Source organism: Alligator sinensis, unplaced genomic scaffold (genome assembly GCF_000455745.1).
Source record: "Alligator sinensis unplaced genomic scaffold, ASM45574v1 scaffold611_2, whole genome shotgun sequence".
NCBI classification, from domain to species: Eukaryota; Metazoa; Chordata; order Crocodylia; family Alligatoridae; genus Alligator; species Alligator sinensis.
In genome coordinates, this window is record NW_005841869.1 from 191011 (window position 1) to 203905 (window position 12895).

General features: G+C 55.5%; 1 protein-coding gene across 1 annotated transcript in view; it reads left to right on the forward strand.

Moving 5' to 3' along the window:
* NOTCH1 (notch 1) overlaps positions 1-12895 on the forward strand; it is a 61834-nt gene that overhangs the window by 46127 nt on the left and 2812 nt on the right. Inside the window, exons 16-31 of the mRNA XM_006016864.3 lie at positions 680-799; positions 1425-1594; positions 2064-2320; positions 3001-3202; positions 3343-3496; positions 4499-4683; positions 5266-5398; positions 5733-5990; positions 6090-6202; positions 7144-7715; positions 8424-8852; positions 9660-9808; positions 10439-10655; positions 11000-11090; positions 11372-11537; positions 12290-12585. Coding sequence (XP_006016926.3) covers positions 680-799; positions 1425-1594; positions 2064-2320; positions 3001-3202; positions 3343-3496; positions 4499-4683; positions 5266-5398; positions 5733-5990; positions 6090-6202; positions 7144-7715; positions 8424-8852; positions 9660-9808; positions 10439-10655; positions 11000-11090; positions 11372-11537; positions 12290-12585 — 3512 coding nt within the window. The remainder of the gene's footprint in view (positions 1-679; positions 800-1424; positions 1595-2063; positions 2321-3000; positions 3203-3342; positions 3497-4498; positions 4684-5265; positions 5399-5732; positions 5991-6089; positions 6203-7143; positions 7716-8423; positions 8853-9659; positions 9809-10438; positions 10656-10999; positions 11091-11371; positions 11538-12289; positions 12586-12895) is intronic.

The window sequence follows — 12895 nt, forward strand, 5'->3', positions numbered from 1 at the left end:
GACCTGATTCCTGTTTGCCCGTTTCCTTCCCCTCGCGCAAAATGGCAACATGTGCACAATTGTAGGAAGCCATGACCGGTTTCCTGCCTTCGCCAGTCCCCATAGAGACGAATGGGGGAGGCGAGGAGGGGAAGGCTCTGGGAAATAGCAGAGGCCAACTGAGAAGATAATGGCTGACAGGGAAGATAAGGTTTTGAAGGGACCCTTGGCTGCTGTGTAAACAGGAAACAGGACCCGCGGGGGGAGGAGGAAGACGCCCCCCACATGGCACTTTCTTTTCCCACCCAGCTTTGCTTGGGATGCGCTGCAGGGTGCTAATATGGAGAAGCTGGAATGGGGAGCTCAGGACTTCCAAGACCCTCCCAGTCCCCCCCACACACACAGACACTCACATGGGGGGGGGCCTTGCAGAAATAGCCCCACGTCCCACTCCTTCCCAGCACCTCACTGCTGGAAGGTCTCCAACGGCAGGTCACTGTGCTATACAAAGGCTCATCGGGCTCTCGAAGAGCTGGGGGGATCCTGACGTGACTCCGGAGGGCGGTGGAGGAAGCCCAGGCTGCTTTGTGCTAGCTGACTGTTCGAAGGAGCCCAGGACTTCTTGGGGAGCATTAGATGTCCCATGCCTGGGGCAACAAGCCTCACCGGTGCATGCATGCATCCCTCCCTCTCTTCTCAGGGGCAACGTGTGAGGATGTGCTGGCCCCCTGTGCCAACAGCCCCTGCAAGAACGGGGGCGAGTGCCAAGAGTCGGAAGATTACAAGAGCTTCTCCTGCGTGTGCCCCTTGGGCTGGCAAGGTATGGGGAGCAACGCCAGCACCTCTGCCCCTGTCAGGGGGCAAGTGTCGGGAGGGTACAGGTGCCTCTTGGCTGGGAAGCTCTTTTGGGCTCAACCCCTGCCCTAGTCCTGTTCCCTACAGCTCAGAGAACATAAGAACAAGCCTGGGAGTGGGTCTAGTTGTTAGATTAGGGACGTGGGAATGTGTTCCTCCTCCCTGCCACTTACTGTGTGACCTCCTGACTCGGCCGCTCTGTGCTCCAGCCTGCGCCTTTCCCGTGGGGGTAATAACACAGGACACCCCTTCACACGGGTGTCTTGATGCTTGACCACGAGTGGGCCAGGGCCTCACCTGGCCTCAAGCAGCCTTGTCCAGTGGACTATGCCAGCAGAAGCTGCAGCCCAGTGTGCCAAGGGGGTTTGGCTCCCAGGATGGGAAAAATGCAGAAAAAGCACAACGGGGCTGAGACGGTCGTGAAGGTTTAGGGCCTTTCCAGAGAAGCGAGTCAGAGCACTTGGCAGCTGCACCCGTGGGAACAGGCGTCAGCTCGTGGTTCTGTGCGGTGTCCTTCAAGGACACGTTCAGTGCCGGAGGAAACGGGGGTTTCTAGCACTAAGGAGCCCGCACCCCTGTCTGTGCCATAGGCCAAACGTGCGAGATCGACATCAACGAGTGTGTGAAGAGCCCCTGCCGCAATGGCGCCACGTGCCAGAACACCAACGGGAGCTACCGCTGCCTCTGCAAGGCAGGCTACAGCGGCCGCAACTGCGACACCGACATCGATGACTGCAAGCCCAGTAAGAGCCGGGCTGGGGTGGCTGTACTTGGGCCGGTCGCTGTTTCCCATGGCCGCCGAAGTCCTTCCTGGCGTCTGGCATGGGCTGCGCTCAGCACAGCTGCTGCAATGCAGAGCGGTGGCAGGGATGCATCAGGGGGGGCTTCAGAGGGGCTCGGCTGGTCCTGTGTTGATCGGACAGGAAGGATTTAGGAGGAGGGAGCAGGTGGGGAGCGAGAGCAGGCGGCCGTTGCAATGTGCAGCTGCAAGGCAGAGCAGAGAGAGGAGATTTGCTTCACGGGGATCTCTTTGATGAGCCTGTGCGCCAGCAGCTCCTCCCGGGGGCAGCTGAGGTGGGAAATAATGTGGACATCATGGTGTTGGCCACTGTATCTAGATGTCCTTGAAGGAGGTCTAGCCGGTGTCCGGCGCCCAGGCTCAGTTCCCTCTGCTCTGCTCTGCACTGTGGGGCATCCTTTCCTTCCCTGCGAGGCCAGCCCCTGAGGAGGGTGCTCATCAGCAGAAGCTCCCTGCCTCGCTTGCGGCTCCGGGGCTGGGCTCCGCTGACCGCCGCGATGCCTTCTTCTGCGAGTGCCTGGCGGGCTTCCGGGGGCCCAAGTGCGAGGAGGACATCAACGAGTGCGCCAGCAACCCCTGCCGCAACGGCGCCAACTGCACCGACTGCGTCAACAGCTACACCTGCACCTGCCCCTCCGGCTTCAGCGGGATCCACTGTGAGAACAACACGCCCGATTGCACCGAGAGGTAATGGCCCGGGAGGGGACTAGACCCCCGCTGCCTCCAAGGGGTAGCAAGTGGACGTACCTGAAGGGCATGTATGTGGGGCCAGGGGGGGAAGACCCTCATGAGGACAGGAGACCAGGGGAGGGAAGTCTCTGTGAGTTTTAACTGGCTGCATCCCTGCAGAGATGCATCTGGGCCATTCAGATGGATCTCCCGATATTAGGAGCTGGAGGGCTTGGACCAGCATGGGTGGAAAAGTGGCTGGTGATTTCAGTAGCAAAGATCCCTCTGCCTTCAGTGGGATCTAGGCCTGGCCCAAGGGACTGGGCTGCCGTGTAAACAGCTTAGCACAGAACTTGGCTCTTCAGAGGGGATCCAGTCAATTGGGGGGTCTTGCATAACAGGAGCATCAGATCCATAGCAGCCCCATGCCCTGCTCTGGCATTAGCGGCTGTGCTCAGGAAGGGGCTCGGCTGCCTGGCGGTCGAAGCGGAGGACTCCTGGGTTTTGTTCCTGCTGGTGCTGCTGGTCTTGTGCAGCTGTGGGCTTGTCCCATGGGCTGTCTGGGCCCTCCACTTTCCCACGGCCCGGCGGGGTCTCACAAGAGAACCAGTTTCTGTGCATCAAGGGGCCGAGGGAGCTGGGATGCCAAGCAAGCAGGAGCAGTGGTTTATATGGAAGCCGTGTTTGGTCTCCCCCAGCTCCTGTTTCAACGGAGGAACCTGTGTGGACGGCATCAACACCTTCACCTGCGTGTGCCCGTCCGGCTTCACAGGCAGCTACTGCGAGCACGACATCAATGAGTGTGACTCCAGGCCCTGCCTGAACGGGGGCACCTGCCAGGACAGCTATGGGACGTACAAGTGCACTTGCCCGCAGGGCTACACCGGTCTCAACTGCCAGGTATGGAGCAGATGGCCTGTTAGCTCTGCGGGACCGGACCTGCATCCTGTCAGACCATTCCTACTAGCTAAGGATTTGTCCCTCTGTCCTGGGTTGCTGCAGCCCTACTCATTCCCCCTCTGGGGCTCCTTCCCTTCCAGAACCTGGTGCGCTGGTGTGACTCTTCGCCCTGCAAGAACGGGGGCAAGTGCTGGCAGACCAACAACCTGTACCGCTGCGAGTGCAACAGTGGCTGGACAGGCCTCTACTGCGATGTCCCCAGTGTGTCCTGTGAAGTGGCTGCCAAGCAGCAAGGTAACACCCGGCTTCACTGTTTGGTTTGAAGCAAGAGCCTCCTGGGGTCTTGTAAACGCTCAGATGTTTAGCATCCAATTGCCTAGGAATGGGGTGACCGTCACTCAGCCCCGGGTCTGGGGGAATGAGAGGCAGAGGTGGCTGTGCATTGGCTCTGTGCTTCCCCAATTGCCAGCTCAGCCTCTGGTGCAAGGTAGAGCAGCTTCAGGGCTGCTCTAAGTTATACCAACTCAATGTTTCCCCTCCCTGGATAGTGGCACTTGGGAGAAACAGCCCAAAGTGCTGCATCCTAAAGGACTGAGCTTTTTAACTCATGCTTTGTAGCCCAAAGGGTGTGTAACTCATGCTTCCATGTTTTGCTGATTGCCACAAGGGGCTGGGAAGAGATTATTTTCCCCTTCCCATTGCTGTGCACATTGTGGGGCAGGGGGGAGAGATTCACTTTCCTCAGAGGCCCTGGGTGTTGGCTGCAGCCTGGGATGGTGACGGGGCTGTGCCAGTGCTTCTGCTGGGACTTAAACCCAGAGGTTCCTGACTACAGGGTCTTGCCCCTTTGCTCAGGGTCAGGCCATATTTGGGATCAAGAAAGGATTTTGCCCCATGGTTGGATCAGTACAGACAGTTGGGGGGGTTGCCTTCCTATGTAGCATGGGACATGGCCCTCTTCCTTGGATTTCTCCAGCATATTTTAACCATCTTTGCAGCTGCAGGATGTTGGCCTCCATGATCCCCCTGCTTTACCTGTGGCAGGTTCAGGCATTATCTCTTGTGGTTGTGTCAGGGTTGACTGTGCAGTTTTGCTAAGAGGTTGGACAATGGGTTTGGACAGGGCTGCTCCTGCCCCAGGCAGGGGGATGGACCAGATGTGACCTCCAAAGGTGCCTTCCAGCCCGACTTCTCTGTGATCCGATGACTCCTGGCCCTGCTCTGTGCAAATGTGGCCTGGCGTTCCTGGAGTGGCTTGCGCCTCACTGTGAGCTCTCTGGCCTTGTGCTCTCGCAGGGATCGACGTGGCACACCTGTGCAGGAACTCTGGCCTCTGTGTGGACACGGGCAACACTCACTTCTGCCGCTGCCAGGCCGGCTACACGGGCAGCTACTGCGAGGAACAGGTGGACGAGTGCTCCCCAAACCCCTGCCAGAACGGAGCCACCTGCACTGACTACTTGGGAGGCTACTCCTGTGAGGTATGCTGCCTGACCAGGGAGGGTTACACCTGCTCTGGAAGGTATAGCGAGAGCAGAGACCTGGGGGACCGGAGTCCTGGGTTCAAGTCCTGCCTCTACGCTGGCACTGAGACATGGCCCTTCTCCATGCTGCTGCTCCTGCCATCAGGAAAATGGGTTCAGTGCATCACAAGATATTAGCAGAGTGTGCTGAGATCTGCAGGTGGAAATAGCAGCATCCATGCTACTCACTGCCTTTCTGTCTGACTCTTCCTGCCCTCTTTGTCTCACAGAGTTGACCACATCCTGTGGTTTGCTTAAGATGAAGCAGTTTGCAGCTGCTCTTGTCTTTAGCACTGAGGTGCAGGTATTGCTGCTGACGGTAGGGGAAGCTGCCCTTGGCCCGCGCATTGGGTGGTTTTAGGGAAAGCTGCCCTTGGCCCGTGCATTGGATGTTTTGGCCATAGCTCCCCGCGTAGCAGCTCAAGGGAAAGCAGGGATGTTCCTGTACCGCAGTGCCTGGCGCACTACAGGAGTCTTGAACCCCCACGTTCAGTATCAGAGTGGATATAACTGATGGCTTCCCTTGCTCTTCCCTGGTAGTGTGTTGCTGGCTATCATGGAGTTAACTGCTCAGAGGAGATCAATGAGTGCCTGTCTCACCCCTGCCAGAATGGAGGAACCTGCATCGATCTCATCAATACCTACAAATGCTCCTGCCCCAGAGGCACTCAAGGTAAATGAATTCCCCTGGCAGGAGGAAGCCATGCAGAGGGCAGATACCCTTGGTATCTGGTCGTTAGCATCTGCACGTACCCACTGCTCTGAAGGAAGAAGCAAATGCAGTAACAGGAGGCTGCATTGGCTCATTAACAGAGCCAGTGAGGACATGTAACCTTGGGGCCACTCTGCCAGGGGCTTTTGGGCCCTGGAGCTTACACGCCTGCTGTGCATCGGGTGGGATGTTGGCATGCAGCTTCTGGGCTTGCAGGCTGAGACCCCACCTGTGACTTGCCCGTTACTGTCTGACCACAACTGTGTTGCTCCCTGCCCCCTCTCTTTCCCCCCAGGGGTGCACTGTGAAATCAATATTGATGACTGCAGCCCGTTTTTCGATCCCGTCACCTTGGGGCCCAAGTGCTTCAACAACGGCAAGTGCACGGACAGGGTGGGCGGCTACAGCTGCATCTGCCCGCCCGGCTTCGTTGGGGAGCGCTGCGAAGGGGACGTCAACGAGTGCCTGTCCAACCCCTGCGACACGCGCGGCACCCAGAACTGCGTGCAGCGCGTCAACGATTACAAGTGCGAGTGCCGGCCGGGGTATGCAGGTGAGTGCACCCCCCTGCTCCCACCTCCCCTCCCTGCCAGGGAACAACGCTGATGTGAACGACACACCACACTCATGCTGGCTTTCTCTCTCCCTGCAGGGCGCCGCTGCGACACCGTGGTGGACGGCTGCAAGGGCAAGCCCTGCAGGAATGGTGGAACGTGTGCAGTTGCCAGTAACACCGGCCGTGGCTTCATTTGCAAATGCCCCCCTGTACGTACCCACTGCCCCCTGGATGGCATGGGACAGTGCTGGTGGGAGGGCAGATGGGATGAGCCCGTGGCCCCTTCAGGCTTCAAAGCTAGGAGGCCTGGTGTGGAACGTGGCCCTTGAAATAAATGCTCCAGAGGGAATCTGAAAGCCTCTGGCCAGTGGGCTGGATTTCAAGAACCGTATTGCAGCAGCGAGCAGTGATTCACTGGAGTGATCCCACTGTATTCAGTGGGACTCCTCATGTGAGCAGAGTGGCTGGCCAGTGTGAATTGAGGGGCTCACAGTCTGGCCTCAGATAGTGAGGGCACCAGGTGCTCTGATATCTAGGACTGAGGATGTGAGAGCTGTAATGATGGCAGAGGGAGAGGGACAGGGGTTGTTGCTGGCATCCCCTGGCAGGAGGAGTGCCCGCTACTATCCCTCTACAAGGTCAGGCAGATTTGTGGGGGGTGTCAAGGGAAAATGCCCTAGCGCTGTGACCTGCAAGGGCTTCCTCCACAGACTGGGAAAACACCATGAGTTTGACTCTTTAATGCTGCTCGAGTGATCCTCTAGGAGGGACTGCCTGCTGCAGGTCATGGTGGAGGAGTGGCTGGTCACTGAGCAGCTACCATTTCAGTACATGTGCAGAGGCTGCACCTTCGGCTTGCTGTGGTTTGAGTTGTTCAGAGCCAAATTCCCAGTTAACTTTCAGTGGACCCTGTGCACCCGGGCTCCCGTACACTCCTGAGCCTCATGGCCATGTGGGACAATCGCAGCTCCAGGGTCGCACTCACGAGGAGGGGAGCATTTGGCATCTGCTGCAGAGCTGGGGGGCAGAGCAGTGCATTGAGTCACTGCCCTTCTGCTTACGCTGTGCATCCGTCCTGCCCAACACTGCAGGCCCAGCCAGTGCGCCGCCAGGAACACTAACCTTCTCCCCCTTGCTCTGGTCCCCCCAGGGTTTCGTCGGGGCCACCTGTGAAAATGATGCGCGCACCTGCGGGAACCTGCACTGCCTGAACGGTGGCACCTGCATCTCCATCCACAAGAGCTCCAAGTGCATGTGTGCACCGGCCTTCACGGGGCCGGAGTGCCAGTACCCGGCCAGCAGCCCTTGCATTTCAAACCCCTGCTACAACGGGGGCACCTGCCAGTTCTTCAGTGAGGCGGCCCCCTACTACCAGTGCAGCTGTCCCGCCAACTTCAATGGCCTCAACTGCCACATCCTCGATTTCGACTTCCCGGGTGGGGTGGGCCAGGACATCATCCCACCCAAGATTGAGGAGAAATGCGAGATCCCTGAATGCACGGGGTACGCCGGCAACAAGATCTGCGACGGGAAGTGCAACAACCATGCCTGCGGCTGGGACGGAGGGGACTGCTCCCTCAACTTCAACGACCCCTGGAAGAACTGCTCCCAGTCGCTGCAGTGTTGGAAGTACTTCAATGACGGAAAGTGCGATTCCCAGTGCAACAACGCCGGCTGCTTGTACGATGGCTTCGACTGCCAGAAGGTGGAAGGGCAGTGCAAGTAAGTGACCTGGGCCCCATCCCGCAGCCCTGTCAAGCTATGATCTCTAGGCTTATGGACAACTGCGCCCTTTGTATTTAACAGTGCTTTGCCTCTCCCTATTGTACATCACGTGGGGCCAAATCTCAAGCAATGGCAGCATCCGTTGACCTCCATGGGAGTTGGCTCTGTGGGTTTGGCTCTTCCTGACTGCCTTATATGCATGCCCCCATAGCCCCTGCTGGCTTCCTTGCTTGCATCCTTGCCAGTTGTTCATCCTACATAGAAATTCACCCCTCAGGTGTACAGCAGGAGCATGTTGAGTCCTTGAGGACTGGGATGAGAAGGACAGCAAAAAAGCAGTGTGGTGCTCTATGAAATGGGCCTGGAGTTAGTAATACAGGCATTTGCTGGATGTTTGTTTGCAATAGTAGGATTGCTGTTTGGGGTAATTGTAATCTGCTCCCTGAAAGTGCTCCCATCAGTCATGGCCTTCACTCCCTGTCCTGAATTGCTGCTTGCAGTATAACTGCTATGACATTTCACCCCAGGGGTGGTTGCTTTTCTGTGTTGCAAAAAGCAGTTTCCTTCTTGGTCAACTGTCCAGGATCTAACGGGGGGAGGAGTGCTGCAGCTATGGGAGAGGGATCCCTAGATCGCTGGTCGTTCTCCTCCTGGGTGGTAAGAAGAGCGGCTGTATGTCTAATGTATTCTCTCCCTTCTGCCTAGCCCTCTGTACGACCAGTACTGCAAAGATCACTTCTCAGATGGGCACTGTGACCAGGGGTGTAACAATGCCGAGTGCGAGTGGGACGGGCTGGACTGTGCCAACAACATGCCGGAGAAACTCGCTGATGGCACGTTGGTTGTGGTGGTGCTGATCACCCCGGAGAACCTAACGAACAACTCCTCCCACTTCCTTCGGGAGCTCAGCCGCGTGCTCCACACCAACGTGGTCTTCAAGAAGAACGCCCAGGGCGAGTATATGATCTTCCCCTACTATGGCAATGAGGAGGAGCTGAAGAAGCATCACATCAAGAGGTCGACAGACAACTGGTCAGACATGCCCAGCGCTGTCTTCAACAAGCTGAAAACATCCCTCTACTCCAGTGCTGGCAGGAGGCAGCGGAGAGAGCTGGATCAGATGGACGTCAGAGGGTGAGGGTGCTGGGGAAAAGGTTTTTCTCTCCTCCGGCTGAACAACAGTCCCTTTGCTTTATTGATACCCATCACCTGCTGGAAAGGAAAGACTGTGGGTCAGGGTGTTTTACTGTGGTTTTGCTTTAAAGAGGAGCCAAAACTAGATTTCCCTTCTGCAAGGGAGAAGTCATGACAAGGGAGAAAGTGGGGCAAGTTTCTGGTTGGCTGGTGCCACTACTGCTGCAAAGAGCAAAACTAAGGGAGTGTTGTATGCTAGGGGTCAGGGCAAGGGAGGCCATGGACTGGAGGTCAGGCATAGGCCGCCCTCTGCCTTTGCTTAGGAAGTCAGGTGCTTGAGCCTTGTATTGTGCATGAGTCATACTGGCTCTCAGGTTGTGTTAGGAGGTTGAATTGCTACCCAGTTGTAAACCCGGGGGGGGATCCTTGGTTTGACTGCAAAGAACCTAGTTCTCCTCTCACTCATGCTGGCGTGGATCAAAAGTGGCTAAATCCAATGGTGTTGCAATGCTGCAGCACGGGGGCAAGAAGAGACGCTGGCCCCATGCAGCAGCTGCATTTACCACGAAGGATCTCCTCGTGGTGTTGAGCATAGACACGTGGCTGAATCCCAGCGCCCTCAGTCAAATACCAGCTGAGCTGTCATCAGTGAGAGTTTTGCCTAAGTTAGGCCTGGAGGATTTAAGCTGATCACGAGTCAAAAAACTTCCCACCTTCCCTCTCCTTCTCCTGTGGGGAGACTGGAGCCGGGCCCTTTCTTCAGTCTAATCCTTGCTCCTTGTCTCCCTTTCCCCTTCTGCCCAACAGCTCCATCGTCTACTTGGAGATCGACAACCGTCAGTGCATCCAGTCCTCTTCCCAATGCTTCCAGAGTGCAACCGATGTGGCAGCTTTCCTGGGTGCCTTGGCCTCTCTCGGCAATCTGAACATCCCCTATGAAATACAGGCTGTTAAAAGTAAGTGTAGCCAGCAGCGGCTGGAGGGATTGAGACGGGAAGGACCGAAACTTCCCAGCGCACGTCCGCGATCCAATTAGCAGCCAGCCGAGCTCAGCGCGCTGTATCCAGAGAGTCTGGATTTAATAACCTTGACTCTCTCTCTATCTCTATCTCTTTTTTTTTTTTTTTTTTTTAAACTATGTTAATAAACTATTGCTGCATTATGTTTTATTTTGCTTAGTCCAGGTTTACTTGAAAATCATTAGGGCTATAAAAGACAAAAAAAAATCCCAGCTCCAATCAATGAGTGACATGCCAGGAGTTGAAGTTTGTATCTTGAAAATCCCCCTAAATCCTTCTGCCTTAACAGCTCAATGCGAGAGCAGTGATTTGAAGTTGGTTAATCCTTTTCCTGAAAGGAGAAAAAAAAGTGAAGCTGTCTCCTGATGCAGCCAGCTTGTGCGAAGGAGAATTTGCCGATAGTTAGCAATTCTGATTAATAGCCTATAAAATGACCTTATTTTGGGGGATGATTTAGATCTGCCCAAGGTACCTTTATTTAACTAATTTCACTTCATTTTCACTCCATCACCGGTTTGATATGCAGCTTAATGTCTCAGTTTCTCTGGGCGCCCCATTCTTTTCTAGGTGAAACAGCGGAGCCCCCCAGGAACTCCCAGCTGTATCCTATGTATGTGGTGGTGGCTGCGCTCGTCTTGCTTGCCTTCATTGGAGTGGGAGTGCTGGTATCTCGGAAGCGACGCAGGGAGCATGGGCAGCTCTGGTTCCCAGAAGGCTTCAAAGTGACAGAGTCAAGCAAGAAGAAGCGACGAGAACCGCTGGGAGAGGATTCTGTCGGGCTGAAGTGAGTAATCTTATTGCTAACCTGTTACTGCGGAGCCCAGCTAGTGATACAGCACTGCTTTGAAGGAACCTTTAGAGCCGATCCTTGACAATCCAGTGGGGTAGGGGAAGATTATAGCAAGGTTGTTGCAAGGAGAGAACAACGCACTTGTTTTCTGGGGATTTTAATACTAGGCAATCAGTGTGCCATTAGTTAAACTCCAGAGAAGCTTTGTGGCAGGGAGCAATTCTTGGAAATTGCCCTGCTGATTGCTGCTTTTTGTGTGTGCATGTGGAGGATCGGCTCCATCATACCACAGCTGTGACAGAAGGTTCACTTCTGAAGGGTTTTCTTATTTAATTTAGACCTCTGAAAAATGCATCGGATGGCACCTTGATGGATGATAACCAGAACGAATGGGGCGATGAGGAGACCTTGGACACCAAGAAGTTCAGGGTGAGTTAATAAAACTGCTTCTCATGCAGCAGTGAGTGCAGCACACCCACGGTCCCAGCTGTGGAGCGGGGCTGAGAAGTCGCAGAATGGCTCACTGCGAGGGCCGCTGGCCATGCCGCTCCCTTCTTCCCAAGGGTGCAAATGCAGCCGCAGGTCTCCCCAAGCTCTGGTTTTAACCCCACTTCTTCCACATTCTTTTTCATTGTCCTTGAAGTCCTCGTACCACAGTTTGATTTAAATTTCATTGTCCTTGAAGTCTGTGCCCTTCTGTCCCTTTGCAGTTCGAGGAACAGGCGATGCTGCCAGACATGGATGATCAGACAGATCACAGGCAGTGGACCCAACAGCACCTAGATGCAGCTGACCTCCGGATTTCCTCCATGGCACCCACCCCGCCGCAGGGAGAAATCGATGCAGACTGCATGGATGTCAACGTGCGAGGGCCCGGTAGGGGAGAGCCTTATGTCTTCCTGCCACGTTGGTTTCATGTCCCTTGTTTCCCGCAGCGAGGGGGCCTCTGGGAGCTGTACCGCACACCACGCTGTCACGTTGCATGCTAATGCCTGCCTGTGCATAAGCTAACATAAAGTGCCCCACCTGGGAGTCTTTCCAGGTCATATCTGTTATGCCTGAGTTCAGGTAACTTGCCTCTGTGGAATTTGGCTTGCTTTAAGATCTCTTTCTATTTAACCACAAAGAGGGAAGTCAGACAGCCCGAGAGGTTAGGGACGTGGAGGAAATACCTTTTAGCTGATCCAATCCATGTCTTTGCCAATACAGGATTCTTCCCCATAGGATGTGTCAGGGTGTTTTCTTGCCTAGTCAAGTTTAACCATTCCAAGCACCCCTGCCTCCTTGGGAAATGTATTTCATAGCCAAACTGTCCTGGCAGACCTCTGAATTTCAGCACTCTTCTGCATGGCACCTTCCAGATAAAAGGGGCTACATAGTGCTTGAGGGAAAGGCATCCAAGACTCCCAGGTAAAACAGGGAAACCTATGAGTGGATACAGAAGGAGGATTACATCCACACCCGTGTGAGAGGATGTTTGAGATTGTCAGGACCCAGAGCTCGCTGTGCCATGAGCTCAAGATGCTGCTGCTTATGCCTCATGGCTGCATTAAAACATCTTGTTGGAATAGTCTGCACTGGAGAAGGGCAAAGAGCTGCTGTTCATTGCGTTCCTCTCTGCTTTCCAGATGGCTTCACCCCACTTATGATAGCCTCCTGCAGCGGAGGAGGGCTGGAGACTGGCAACAGCGAAGAGGAGGACGATGCGCCGGCCGTCATCTCAGATTTCATCTACCAGGGCGCCAGCCTGCACAACCAGACAGACCGTACTGGGGAGACAGCGCTGCACCTGGCTGCCAGGTACTCCCGCTCCGATGCTGCCAAGCGCCTGCTGGAGGCCAGCGCCGACGCCAACGTCCAGGACAACATGGGCAGGACGCCTCTCCACGCAGCTGTCTCAGCGGATGCCCAAGGAGTCTTCCAGGTATGTCAGCCTGCTGGGGACTTCTACTGGGGTTCCCGAGCTGCTGGGTCATGTACCAGCGCTGTATGCTGGCCGTCAGCCCTGTGACATCTGTTTGTTCATCTTGCCCCAGAGTCTGTGCCCTGGCTTTTCAGAGGCAGCATTGATTTCCCTGGGAATTCTCCTGAGTCTGGGTCGTAGGATTTGCTGAGATACTGAGTGCTAAGGGGACAGGTCCAGGGCAGTGTCCGGAGCCCCCTTATTAACAGGAGGACAGGTAGAGCATGGCAGGATGGTGCTTTCTCAGTGCTGTCCTGCTAATGTGCTCTTT